The 15,022-nt window shown below is 39.0% G+C and overlaps 2 protein-coding genes across 2 annotated transcripts in view; both read right to left on the minus strand.

The window, feature by feature from the left end:
• Positions 1-3,094, minus strand: part of slc15a2 (solute carrier family 15 member 2) — a 48,858-nt gene extending 45,764 nt beyond the window's left edge. Inside the window, exon 1 of the mRNA XM_057851752.1 lies at positions 2,505-3,094. Within this exon, the coding sequence (XP_057707735.1) occupies positions 2,505-2,513 (9 nt within the window). The 5' untranslated portion in view covers positions 2,514-3,094. The remainder of the gene's footprint in view (positions 1-2,504) is intronic.
• A 6,154-nt stretch (positions 3,095-9,248) lies between these two features.
• LOC130927019 (sterol 26-hydroxylase, mitochondrial) overlaps positions 9,249-15,022 on the minus strand; it is a 32,548-nt gene continuing 26,774 nt past the window's right edge. The window contains exon 9 of the mRNA XM_057852464.1: positions 9,249-14,987. Coding sequence (XP_057708447.1) covers positions 14,862-14,987 — 126 coding nt within the window. The 3' untranslated portion in view covers positions 9,249-14,861. The remainder of the gene's footprint in view (positions 14,988-15,022) is intronic.

A 15,022-nucleotide genomic window follows, 5' to 3' on the forward strand; every position in this document is an offset into this window, starting at 1 on the left:
TTTGCTACACCTGATGCTAGCCTCGTTCCCATCTCCCACTGTCAGCCAGCAATAATTCTGCTTCCAGCTTGAGGACGACAGACGCTTTGCAGGTGACGTGAATGGCGTACCGCACGCAGGCTATTTTTAGACCGTGACACCGCACCGTAAAGCGGAAGTAAAGCCGAAGTGGGACATTATAGACCCGCCCTCGCATAGACACAACGCAATTAGTGCTACTTTTCGCCGGTAATCTTTCAAAAACGAAAATGCCGATCACGCACTGCTTTTTCGGAACTTGTAGAAACGACTCTAGACATTACGACAGTAACGACACATGAAGGATGTTTTCTTCATACGTTTCCGGAAACCAAAAACTCGGGAGGTAAAAATGTGAAGACCAAATCAACTTGCGCAGACTTTAACACCAGCTCGGCGAATCTATTCTATATTTTTAACTTATTTTTTAGTGTAACGTTGTGCCGTACTGCTTCTGTCTGACAATGAATGACCTGAAAAGAATTTCCGTTTCTGCTTTATATACATATATATATATATATATATATATATATATATATATATATATATATATATATATAAAACAACATTAGTAAGGGAGACGTGTAAATAAATCATAGGATTAGGATGTGTTATCATGAAAAAATTAAAAGTGTTCGTTGGCTGTCACTGAGTAGCATTTGCGATCGCTACACAAAGGTAACTGAATTACCCCCAAGAACGGTAAGAGACGTTGGACAACCGGAAGATATGTAAGAAAGACAGGGCTGATGGTAAAGGATAGCTTGTTGAAACAGGAGAATGTCATTGTCAGTCGCGTCGATAAAAAAGCTAAAGCTATGCTTAGGTCGGCTCGTTTTTTTCGTCTTTTTCAGCCTTCGACACTAAAGCCATCTCTTTAACTGAACATTTTTATGTTCTTCCACATCTTTGCCAGTGAATTTGGCACCAGGCACATCTTTTTCGGAGAGAATTGGTAGGTTTAATTCTGTAAACATCTTCGTACACGATTTCCATTCATTTCCTATTAGGGACAAACGGTGTCTTGTCCCTACTTAGCAACAGTAGCTAACGTCATGAATATTAATGAACGGAAGTGACGTGTTGCTTGCGGTACGCCATTGTCGGGAAACGGGCCTACCTGAATGCAGCCCCTCGAGAGATGCGATGGAAGTGATTGTGATTGGCTGAGGGTTAGATTCATGTGTCTTGGTAAGCCAATCAGCCGGTGATTTCACAAGCAACCCGGAATAGCGCGTGCGGCAAACACACACACGCAAAACAGATGCACAGGGTCGGGATGGCAGAGCATTCAGAAGAAAAATGGTCCTTTAAGAGGTGGAGATATAGACACTATTTCAAGTTTGTCGAAATTAAAGGAAAGAACCTGCATGTAATGTGTAATTTATGTCCCGGTGTTCGGCTATTCCTTACTACGCGGCGAAACGTCCTACACAATGCTCAGGGCGCTTGCGCATGCATCCACACGCATGCGCACATCGGTTACAAGCGGCGAGTACTCACTATTTTTGTTTTTATTTTGTTATTTAGAACCTTTTCACTGCCTCAAAGATACTTTTTGCATGTATTACCCTCTCATACTTTTAACCATTGTGTTTTTTTGTGTTAGCTTTGAAGCAGTTGACCACATTAGTCACGTAGCGTATTTAAACCGTCCTTATTTGATATAACTACATTTAAGTATTTTCTGCAGGCATTTTTTTTGTACGTTATTCCTGTATGCATCTAAACAAAACAAGTTTAGAGCGCACGGTAGTACTTTAGGTGTCAAATTCGACTAATTCGACGTTGACGTTTCGCCGATGTAGGATATTTTGGCAGAACACCGGGGCAAAGCTTTTGTCGACATCTGTGGTAAGCAATTCAAATCTGCTGAAGCACCTAACAAGTTAACTACCTGTCTGCTCTTCTCTATTCCACTGACTCGAATACTGCTCAGAAAATTTCAAATTCTTTGACGTACAACAAGTTCTTTTTAAAGTAACGGAAATAGTTACTTTTACTTTTACTATAGAGCAATTCAGTTACTCAGTTACTTTTGGGAAGAAGTAGTGAGTAATGTAACTAATTACTTTTTTAAAGTAACGTGCCCAACACTGGTCAAAAGTAACGCTGGAAAGCGGTTTGTAATGCCTTCAAGTGCTTGACAATCGAGTGGGAAATTTCAGGAATACGACTTAAATAGAAATGTTGTAGTGTTGTTTTGTCATTTTGTGTGACTTCTTTCAATTGAAATACTTTTAGTTTAACTTACTAAACAATAATACTTTACTCGATAATTAAAAAATGATTTTAATGTGGTAATTTCATTTCTCTGTCACGTAGCAAAAATGTGCCTCTACTGGTCAGGCTGGAGGCAAAGAAAAGTGACGCGCGACGCATTCACGTCGTCGACGACTGAGTTAGAATTTTCAATGACAATCCTTGAAAAATTGGTTTTTACTCCAAAAAAGGGAAAAAAAGAAAAAACAAAAGTATTTATTTACCTTGCTCATGTTGACGTCGTGCACGCGCGCCGTGGACCCCCAAAACTGAGCGAACCCCACCACCACGTCGTCCTCGTGCTCCTCCAAAGCCTCCAGACGCTTCTTTTAAGAACAACTTTTTTTCCCCGCTACGATGAAGTAGTCACGGGGTGACGTCACGGCGCGTATTTGAATTAAAAATTGACTACAAAATGTCCAATTATGAAAAGTTCACGCGAGGTAAGAATGGACGAGTTGATGGCGTGGGACTTTTTTTCCCTTCTGTTGACGTTTGGCTGGCTTGTAGGGCTTGAAAAGACAGGTCACGTGACCAGTGGCTGCCTGCCAGTGTGTGCGTGAGGGGGCGGAACCGGTAAGTGGACACGTCATTAGGTACACTTCCAAAACACAAAAAATGGAAAGACATAATCAAGCTTGGAATTAAAGTGACTTTTTTAAACTCAATAAAATTAAATAAAACTAAAAATACCATTTTAAAATATATTTTTTAACCCCTTGCTGTCTGAATTTACATTGAACTCTTCAAGTGCCATTGACGATGCTAGACGTCCAATCATGCTGCGATGTGTCACTAGTAGACGTCCAATCCACTTAAAGTGGGAGGATGGCAGCGAATGAACATTCGTTCATTCGCTGCCATCCTCCCACTTCAAATGGATTGGACGTCTATCGCTGTCAATGGCAGCCAGAGTTCTCCCCACAACGCCTGGGCATGCTCCTGATGAGGCGGTGGATGTTCTCCTGAGGGATCTCCTACCCATATCTGGACCAGGGCATCGCTGAGCTCCAGGACAATCTGAGGAGCAACCTAGACATCTGTAGGAGATTCCAGGAGATAGGTACAGGTAGTCCCCGGTTTACGAACAAGTTCCTCCGCTGGCGATGTGACCCGGATTTCCGCATAAATTGGAATGAACCCTTTAAATACCTTAAAACAACCTCTAAATTAAAAAAAAAAAAAACTGTCCAAAAACATGTATTGTACATGATTGTACTGTCCTCACCAAGACGTTGGAGCTAAGTCCTAGCTAGACAGTGAGCTAAGCACCAAAATGATGATGTCAGACGTCTGTGTGGTTTCTCGACTCTATTCAGCTGCTCATGACATCAACACTTTCAGAATGAAACTAAATTAAAACGAAATTTTATTCAATAACAGCAATAGCGCACCATACGAATGCTATTTTTATACCCTGACGTCGCCATCGTAACGCGGAAGTGGGACATTATAGACACACCCTCGCATACAAACTACGTAATATCGCTTTTTTTTCCTCCGGTAGTATTTCATAAAAGAATATGCCGATCAATCACTGCTGCTACGGAACTTGTAGAAACGACTTTAGACATTACGACATATGAAGGATGTTTTCTTCATAGTATGTTTCCCGTAACCAAAAACTCGGAGGGAAATATGTGAAGAATGGATCAACTTGTGCGGACGTCCAAAAGACCAGTTTAATGCCAGCAAGGTGAAGCCATTCACATTTCACATGCAGTAAACATTTTGTTGGGGGCCATGGTCCTTCAGGGGACGAAGAGGTAAGCCATTTTGATTTTTTTACTTATCTTTTAGCGTGGAGTTTTGCCGTACTGCTTCTCTCTGACAATGAACGACCTGAAAAAAATTAAAATGGTATCTGACTGCCACTGTTACCTTTTCTGTTGTAAAAAAAAAAAACTTTAGTAAGCGGGAAGTTTAAATGAATTATAGAATTAAGATTTGTTATTAATGAAAAACCTAAAAGTGTTTGTTTGCTGTCACTGAGCAGCATTTGCGATCGCTACACAAAAATAGCAATGTCGGAGATGTAAGACAACCAGAGGATATAATATATAACAAAGACAGGGCATACGGTGGTAAAGGATAGATTGTTAAAACAGGAGAATGTCATTGTCAGTGGCGTAAGGCAATGTACACAAGTAAAAAGTGTTGATAAAAAAGCTAACTCTGAATCAGGTCGGCTCTTTTTCAGCCCTCGACACTCAAGCCATCTTTTTAACTGAACATTTGTATGTTCTTCCACATTTTTACCAGTGAATTTGGCACCAGGGACATCATTTTCGGACAGAATTGGTAGGTTTAGCTCAGTAAACATCTCCTTCGTACACTATTTCCATTCATTTACTACTGGGGACAAACATGAGGTTGACCCGTCTAGCCACAATTGCCAACATCATGAATATTAATAAGCAAAAGTCACGTGTTGCTTGTAGAACGCCATTCAAATTGTGGTTACAAGTAGTTGCTGATACAGCAATAACAAGCGATTAACATGTATCGGTTTGCATCCACACATCATCAAAAACAATCACATAAACTCGCCCCAAGTATTCGACCACATTTGAAAACACTCAATAAACAGTACAAAAGGGGTTATACACAGCTGTCACATGGTTGGATGGTTCACAAGCAACAAATGTGCACGCAGGCTGTCACCTGTGTCACTCGGCGGCTCTGTGTGTGCATGTGTGGGGTGGACGCGTCTGTACATGCGCTCGCTTCCATTTCTACACTTCCCGCACCAAAATAAAAGCATGCATCACAAAAAAAAAAATTCAACATTTAAACGACGAGACTCAGGCGTCAAAATCACGTAAGTCATGTCCGTCATAACCCGGAGACTACCTGTAGTTACTCCTGGAGAGCTGGACAGGGCCATAGGAGGGCCTTAAACTAGGGTTACCAATCGTCCTCTTTTGCCCGGACAAGTCCACTTTTCACTTCCTCTCCGTAGCGTCCGTCCAAGTTTTATAAATTCATGAAAATGTCCGGTTTTCATGATTTTTCATAGGACCAATTTGAAGAGAATCCCTCCGGCTGCTGGGGGCAGCGCCTGCCTGCGTTGACGTGGCTAATACTAGTAGGGGGAGAAGGAGTAGTTCTTCTTGTTTTTTTTTGGCAGTTTACCCCTTGTATCATGGGGCATTACCGCCATCTACTGGGTTGACGGTTTGGAGATCAGGCAGTTACACACTACAATAAGGAGTAGTTCTAAGAGACGTTTATGCTGTTGTAATTTGTAAAAATGTTTAGTTGGCACATAGCCTAGTGTGTGTGTGTATTGACTGGACTACATTTCCATCGGTCTGCTTTTTTTTTTTTTTTGCGTTTTTATTGTTTGATTATTTTTTTAAGGAAGAATAAAGCCTGTTGAGTAACCTGTAACCTGTTGAGTAAAAACAGGGAAAAAAACATGTTTTTTTAATATAAAACTGAATTTTTCTATCCAGATGGAGGAGGCACACTTTAAATATCTTTAAGTGATATAGGCATCTTTGAGTGAACTTCGAGTAAAAATCAAGTATCTCGAGGCTGGGCCAAAGTCCTCTTTTTTGGAAATCCAAATATGGTCACTCTACTTAAACCCTCAGCAAGATCTATATCCGCTCCTCTGTTCATGGAGGAACAGGGTCAGAGCCTTACAAAATGACCTCCAGCAGGCCACAAGTGTGAATGTTTCCGACCAAACAATCAGAAACGGGCTCCATGAGGATGGCCTGAGGTCAGCCTCATGTTCACTGCCTAGCACCGTAAAGCTCAATTGGTATTTGCCATAGATCACCAAACTTTGCAACAACGCCACTAGCTCTGTGCTCTTCACCGATGAAAGCAGGTTCAACCTGAGCACATGCGACAGACGGGAAAGATGCCATGGAGAACGTTATGCTGCCTGCAACATCATTCAGCATGACCGGTGTGGTGGTGGGTCACTGATGGTCAAGGGAGGCATATCCCTGGAAGGACACACAGATCTCTTCAGGTTAGATAATGGAACTCTGACTGCTATTGGATATCGGGATGAAATCCTTGGACCCGTTGTCATAAACTACCCTTGTGCAGTTGGACCTGGGTTCCTCTTAGTCCACTACAATGCCCAGCCTCATGTGGCTGGAGAATGCAAGCAGTTCCTGAAGGAAGAAGAAATTGATAACATTGAGTGGCCCCGACGTTCACCTGACCTAAACCCAATAGAGCACCTGTGGGACATTATACAGTGCCTTGCAAAAGTATTCGGCCCCCTTGAATCTTGCAACCTTTCGCCACATTTCAGGCTTCAAACATAAAGATATGAAATTTAATTTTTTTGTCAAGAATCAACAACAAGTGGGACACAATCGTGAAGTGGAACAACATTTATTGGATAATCTAAACTTTTTTAACAAATAAAAAACTGAAAAGTGGGGCGTGCAATATTATTCGGCCCCTTTACTTTCAGTGCAGCAAACTCACTCCAGAAGTTCAGCGAGGATCTCTGAATGATCCAATGTTGTCCTAAATGACCGATGATGATAAATAGAATCCACCTGTGTGTAATCAAGTCTCCGTATAAATGCACTTGCTCTGTGATAGTCTCAGGGTTCTGTTTAAAGTGCAGAGAGCATTATGAAAACCAAGGAACACACCAGGCAGGTCCGAGATACTGTTGTGGAGAAGTTTAAAGCTGGATTTGGATACAAAAAGATTTCCCAAGCTTTAAACATCTCAAGGAGCACTGTGCAAGCCATCATATTGAAATGGAAGGAGCATCAGACCACTGCAAATCTACCAAGACCTGGCCGTCCTTCCAAACTTTCTTCTCAAACAAGGAGAAAACTGATCAGAGATGCAGCCAAGAGGCCCATGATCACTCTGGATGAACTGCAGAGATCTACAGCTGAGGTGGGAGAGTCTGTCCATAGGACAACAATCAGTCGTACACTGCACAAATCTGGCCTTTATGGAAGAGTGGCAAGAAGAAAGCCATTTCTCAAAGATATCCATAAAAAGTCTCGTTTAAAGTTTGCCACAAGCCACCTGGGAGACACACCAAACATGTGGAAGAAGGTGCTCTGGTCAGATGAAACCAAAATTGAACTTTTTGGCCACAATGTAAAACGATATGTTTGGCGTAAAAGCAACACAGCTCATCACCCTGAACACACCATCCCCACTGTCAAACATGGTGGTGGCAGCATCATGGTTTGGGCCTGCTTTTCTTCAGCAGGGACAGGGAAGATGGTTAAAATTGACGGGAAGATGGATGCAGCCAAATACAGGAACATTCTGGAAGAAAACCTGTTGGTATCTGCACAAGACCTGAGACTGGGACGGAGATTTATCTTCCAACAGGACAATGATCCAAAACATAAAGCCAAATCTACAATGGAATGGTTCAAAAATAAACGTATCCAGGTGTTAGAATGGCCAAGTCAAAATCCAGACCTGAATCCAATCGAGAATCTGTGGAAAGAGCTGAAGACTGCTATTCACAAACACTCTCCATCCAACCTCACTGAGCTCGAGCTGTTTTGCAAGGAAGAATGGGCAAGAATGTCAGTCTCTCGATGTGCAAAACTGATAGAAACATACCCCAAGCGACTTGCAGCTGTAATTGGAGCAAAAGGTGGCGCTACAAAGTATTAACGAAAGGGGGCCGAATAATATTGCACGCCCTACTTTTCAGTTTTTTATTTGTTAAAAAAGTTTAAATTATCCAATAAATTTTGTTCCACTTCACGATTGTGTCCCACTTGTTGTTGATTCTTGACAAAAAATTAAAATTTTATATTTTTATGTTTGAAGCCTGAAATGTGGCGAAATGTTGCAAGGCTCAAGGGGGCCGAATACTTTTGCAAGGCACTGTACGTTTATCTGGTGCCGCCAGGTTGCTCCTCAGACTGTCAAGGAGCTAAGTGATTCCCTGGTCCAGATCTGGGAGGCAATCCCCCAGGACACCCTCCATCGTCTCATTAGGAGCATGTCCAGGCGTTGTAGGGTGGTCATACTGGCACGCGGAGGCCACAAACACTAGTACTGACTACTGAGCATTATTTTGACCTGTTTAAAGGACATTACATAAAAGTTGGATCTGCCAGTAGTGTGTTTTTCCAGTTTCATTTTGAGCAAACCTCCAAATCAAGACCTCTATGGGTTGATACATTTGATTTTCATTGCTTTGTTTTGTGTCATTTTGTTGTTAGCACATGCAACTATGGAGAGAATATAGTATTTAATTTTTTTTTTTTAATTCATTATGATCTACAATGTTGTACTTTAATGGTCTCTTTATATTTTTACCACTACATTATATATAGAAAATTGGAAAAATATCACTTTTTAAAAAGTAAATCGTAAACGTACATTCTGTATAGAAATTTTTTTTAAATGTGCTTTTGTTTAAACATAAATATAATAAATATTAAATTAAAGCAGGGATTTATTAATAGAATCTTAACTTTAATTGATTTTAAAAAATATTTTTATTAATTTTTTTAAATGTATTATTTAGGGCTGTCAAACGATTAAAATTTTTAATCGAGTTAATTACAGCTTTAAAATCAATTAATCGTAATTAATCGCAATTAATCGCAATTCAAACCATCTATAAAATATGCCATATTTTTCTGTAAATTATTGTTGGAATGGAAAGATAAGACAAGATGGATATATACATTCAACATACGGTACATAAGGACTGTATTTGTTTATTATAACAATAAACCAACAAGATGGCATTAACATTATTAAGATTCTGTTAAAGTGATCCATGGATAGAAAGACTTGTAGTTCTTAAAAGATGAATATTAGTACAAGTTATGGAAATGTTATATTAAAACGCCTCTTATTGTTTTCGTTTTAATAAAATTTGTAAACTTTTCAATCAAAAAATAATCTAGTAGCCCTATTCTGTCCTCAATGTGTGTGAGTACACAAATTGACAGATAGCGAACATAAGTTCCAAAAAGAAATCAGACGGTGTGGCAAAGTTGCATGGGCTTTACTGAAGTCATCTCTTTCTGACAGGAGCACGTTTCTTGTATTTTTGTAAAACTGAAAATAACAAGGCAATGTGTCAATAACTTGCATAAATCACAAAATAACATAAAATGTACACACACGTGTCCATTTGAGCAGTAGCACTAGCCAATTAGCTCACAAGCATCTAACAATGTAACTGCATTTCACCATATATGTGAACAAATTCAAATACACATCATCAATAACTATCTAATGCTCTTGAATATAAACAAAGGAGTAATATAACTCACAAGCGATGCATGTATTAGACACAAACAGTGTGATGGGGCTATGAGAACTGCCACTGAATACTGGATGCGGACCTTAGCTGGTCTGAATAGCACTGTCTATTAGTGTGAGTTCGCGTCGACATATAATCACGTCAGAAAAGCGCGCCGAAACCCAAATAATCAGCTGCACTGAATCGCCAGCAGAGGGCGACATTACGCCACATAACATATGCAAGTCACACCCAAGCGCCAGCAGAGGGCGGAAAAACTCCATAAAACACAATTAACAAGTTGTCCTTTCACCGTACTGACATTTAAATCTGTCTGAGCGGGCCTAGTACGTTAATTGCGTCAAATATTTTAACGTGATTAATTAAAAATATTAATTAACGCCCGTTAACGCGATAATTTTGACAGCCCTAGACTATTATTTTAATATTTGGAATTAAATTTCCTCTATTTTTTTTTTTTTTTTTTTTTTATTCTGATGTATTTTTGAAAATGTTTTATTTTTAATTTTCTATATTTTCTTCTTTTTAATTTATTTATTTTTTAAATAATTTTTATTTTGGATTTTCCGATGTTTGTATTTTTTAATTTAGTTGTCTTTATATTAGTTTTTTTTTATCTACTTATGTATTCCTTTAATAGTTTCTAATGTACAGTGGGGCAAATAAGTATTTAGTCAACCACTAATTGTGCAAGTTCTCCCACTTGAAAATATTACAGAGGCCTGTAATTGTCAACATGGGTAAACCTCAACCATGAGAGACAGAATGTTGGGGGGGGAAAAACACAAAATCACATTGTTTGATTTTTGAAGAATTTATTTGCAAATCATGGTGGAAAATAAGTATTTGGTCAATACCAAAAGTTCATCTGAATACTTTGTTATGTACCCTTTGTTGGCAATAACGGAGGCCAAACGTTTTCTGAAACTCTTCACAAGCTTTTCACACACTGTTGCTGGTATTTGGGCCCATTCCTCCATGCAGACCTCCTCTAGAGCAGTGATGTTTTGGGGCTGTCGTTGAGCAACACGGACTTCCAGCTCCCTCCACAGATTTTCTATGGGGTTGAGATCTGGAGACTGGCTCGTCTCCACGACCTTGAAATGCTTCTTCGGAAGCCACTCCTTTGTTGCCCTGGCTGTGTGTTTGGGATCATTGTCATGCTGAAAGACCCAGCCACGTTTCATCTTCAATGCCCTTGCTGATGGAAGGAGGTTTTCACTAAATCTCTCGATACATGGCCCCGTTCATTCTTTACACAGATCAGTCGTCCTGGTCCCTTTGCAGAAAAATAGCCCCAAAGCATGATGTTTCCACCCCCATGATTCACAGTGGGTATGGTGTTCTTCGGATGCGATTCAGTATTCTTTCTCTTCCAAACACGAGAATCTGTGTTTCTACCAAAAAGTTGTATTTTGTTTTCATCTGACCATAACACATTCTCCCAGTCCTCTTCTGGATCATCCAAATGCTCTCTAGCGAACAGCAGACGGGCCTGGACGTGTACTGGCTTCAGCAGGAGGACACGTCTGGCAGTGCAGGATTTGAGTCACTGGTGGCGCGTTGTGTTACTGATAGTAGCCTTTGTTACTCTGGTCCCAGCTCTCTGTAGGTCATTCACTAGATCCCCCCGTGTGGTTCTGGGATTTTTGCTCACCGTTCTTGTTATCATTTTGACGCCACGAGGTGAGATCTTGCATGGAGCCCCAGATCGAGGGAGATTATCAGTTTTGTATGTCTTCCATATTCTAATAATTGCTCCCACAGTTGATTTCTTTACACCAAGCGTTTTATCTATTGCAGATTCAGTCTTCCCAGCCTGGTGCAGGTCTACAATTTTGTCTCTGGTGTCCTTCGACAGCTCTTTGGTTTTGGCCATAGTGGAGTTTGGAGTGTGACTTGTGGACAGGTGTCTTTTATACCGATAATGAGTTAAAACAGGTCCCATTAATACAGGTAACGAGTGAAGCCTTGTTAGATCTCGTTAGACCTCGTGAGAAGAAGTTAGACCTCTTTGACACCCAGAAATCTTGCTTGATTGTAGGTGACCAAATACTTATTTTCCACTCTAATTTGGAAATAAATTCTTTAAAAATCAAACAATGTGATTTTCTGTTTTTTTTCCACATTCTGCCTCTCATGGTTGAGGTTTACCCATGTTGACAATTACAGGCCTCTCTAATCTTTTCAAGTAGGAGAACTTGCACAATTGGTGGTTGACTAAATACTTATTTGCCCCACTGTATACTGCTTAAAGCTAAATTAAAGCATCAATGGGGTTTAACTTATATATATATTTTTTTAAATGTAATAAAACACAAACCTTAAGGCGGTGGCTGCCCCCTCTATTAAAAAAAAATCAAAGTGATTGTGATTCAGCAATCTTTTGTAATTTAATCAATCATACAAATATATCAACTTGATTAAATAGAATTTCTTCTTCAGCCATGCTTTTGAAGTCCAGCAATATAAAACAAGTGCCTATGTTTTGTTGCATTGCAATTATATTGAGTAAAGTAGTAAGAAAATGAAAATAGGAACAAGTCAAAAAAATACAAATATGGACAATTATGTTTTCCATCTTCAACTAAATACAATACATACAATTAGAGCAAAAATGTTCCACAAAAGAAAACCAACTTGACAATAACCCACAAAAGAGGACGGTTCTTTAAGCCAACTATAAAATCACGTAACAGTGAAGCCGAGTTATTCTGCAAACATTTATCTCAAATTTTCTTTTTAATAGTTCCTATATTGTCACAACATGTAATTATTCAGTGGCATCTGCTTCAATAAATGTAATTCTTATATTAAATTCAGTTGAATTTAACCATTTCATGAAATTTCTATTGATCAAATTTTGATTATCAAATGATATTTGCTTTTTGTCTTTTGTTTGATCAGACTTTAGAATATAAGTTTAATAATATTTCTTTTTTTAAACAATTTTTTAAAAAGAAATGTAATAACATCAGATTTATTAAAGGGATCCATGGATAGAAAGACTAGTAGTTCTTAAAAGATAAACGTTATTATGGTTAAAATATTATCATATTGTAACCTCTCGTGATGTTTTCGTTTTTATACAATTTGCAAAACTTGTTTAACTAGCAGGTCGCCATTGCTGTTGACGTCGCAGGGCGGTGACATCACATGGTTACGCTGCCGGGCCTGCAGAGTATGACTCTATCGACATTAACATGTCATCAGTTCAACCCTTTCAATTTGAACCCGAAAGGAACCTGAATGAGCACGAAAGCACTGTCGATATTTCACAAAACGAGCAGCAAAAGCAAAATGGACAGGAAAGACGGGATAAGACGAGAGTAGGAAAAAAAAAAGTGTTCTGCCAAAATTCGCTACACTGGCGAAACGTCTACGAGAGGTGAATTTGACACCCAAAGTACTACAGTGCGCTTTCAGCTTGTTTTGTTTAGAGGCATACAGAAAGAACATACTAAAGATGCCTTAAGAAAATACTTAAACGTAGTAATATCAAATAAGGGTCGTTTAAATATGCTACGTGACGAATGTGGTCCACATATCAACAATCTGCTTTAAAACTACCATAAGAAAACACAATGTTAAAAAAGTATGAGAGGGAAACACATGTAAAAAGTATTTTGAGGCAATGAAAAGGTAATAATAGACTCAATAAAAACACAAATACTAAGTTCTCGCTGCTTTTAACCAATGAGTGCATGTGTTGGACATCTCGCCGCGTAGAAGGAATTGCAGTAACTAGAGCTGGGAATCTTTGGGCACCTAACGATTCGAGTACAATTACGATTCAGAGGCTCCGATTCGATTATAAAACGATTATTAATACACCCCCCTCCTTTTTTTTTTTTTTTTCCTTTTCTATGTTTTGGGCATTAGTTCCAAAATTGTTCAAAAATCCTCTCAGGCTAAACCAAACTACTATTTCAGTATCAAGTTAACATATAACAGTAAACAAAAATAGAAAAATACCAGTAAATAAAAAACTCCGGTCCCCATTCTGAATCAGCAGCTTTAAACTACATTCAATTAATTTAGTGTTGTGAATCAACTGTTACAGTTGTTAAAATTGCTCCCGTTATTCCATAATTTCCCTTCTGTCTACTTTTGTCAAAGTTTTAAAACTATTTCATCATTTAAAGATAGATTCAAGACAAGATTTTGCCGATTTAGGAGTATTTAAGATAAAAAGTTAATTAAGTTCGCTACAACAGAGCCTTCTAGAGAGGTCTACTGCTTTAAGATGGCGGCTGTTTACTTACGCTGGAAAGTCTGCCCTTTCGCACCTCTGTTCAATAATACATCTTCTAACACCAACGTCGTCTGTCATATTGCAACTAGTTCTACATATATACATCTACTGTAGCCGTATGTTTGTAACAACTAGTAACTGGGCGTTGTTTTTAGCGGCTGTCGGCCCCAGTTAGGTATGATTGTTTTTTTTATCTAGCGGCATGAGTTGAACATGATATTTACTCTCGGTCCATTCCTCATTGCGTCCCAAAGAACGCGCTGACTGTGTTTTACTTCCGCTTTACCTGGTATAATTCAATCATCGAAATTTGGATATTTGTCAATCGTTCTCGAATCTTCCACGGCCGAATCGCGAATAATCTAAGAATCGAAAATTTCGCACGCCTCGAGCAGTAACCCAGTAGTATTCTTCGAGTGACAGTGACAATCATCACACCGAGCGTCCATTGCGCGCTTAAAACATTTTAGTAAAAGAGAACAATTGTGGCTTATTAGAGCCTACAAGTCTTTAATCCCGAGTTTCCCTTTAAATGTCATTTTGGTTTTAATTTAATAGTCACAAAATATAACAATATTTAGGGGAAACGTTTGAATAAATCTCAGTCTTGCATTTCATTTTGTCCAACTTAAGTCAATTGATTTAATAAAAAAATGTTGTTGCTCGCATTGTGGTTATTTATGCAGTTTGTGGCTTCTCCAGAATTTGAAAATTTTCATTCATGGATTTTTCCTTAAAAAAAAAAAAAAAAAAAAAAAAAAAAAAGCTGTGTAAATGTTACACTTTAAATAGTATTTCTAATGCTTTGATAAATATTTAAAATAATTGTTTTAAATAGCATTACTATCCAAAATACATTTGAATAAATTTAAAATAATTTTCATTTGACAGAATTTCCATTTAATGAACATTATATAGTTTTTTTTTTATCCTACAGGATTTTGGCGCATATATTTAATATTTTTTGTTTTATTACGCTATTGGTGGTGGTGATTGGTTGAAGTGCATTTTAGGTAGGCCACGCTTTCTTTCAATGTGTCACAGTTTGTGTGTGCGCGTGTGTCCTTCTCGTCATCGTCGTCATTGTCGCGGCCTGTCGACGAAGACAAGGTCGATGGGCGTGGCCGGGCACAGCAGCGTCCTGGTGATGGGCTTGACGGGTGCGGTACCGCTCGGGTCGGGTCGCACTTCAAAGCGTGACATCAGCTTGGGGCGCACAGAGTAAGTGAGTTCATCCAGTA

This window comes from Corythoichthys intestinalis, chromosome 12, assembly GCF_030265065.1.
Source record: "Corythoichthys intestinalis isolate RoL2023-P3 chromosome 12, ASM3026506v1, whole genome shotgun sequence".
Taxonomy (NCBI): domain Eukaryota; kingdom Metazoa; phylum Chordata; class Actinopteri; order Syngnathiformes; family Syngnathidae; genus Corythoichthys; species Corythoichthys intestinalis.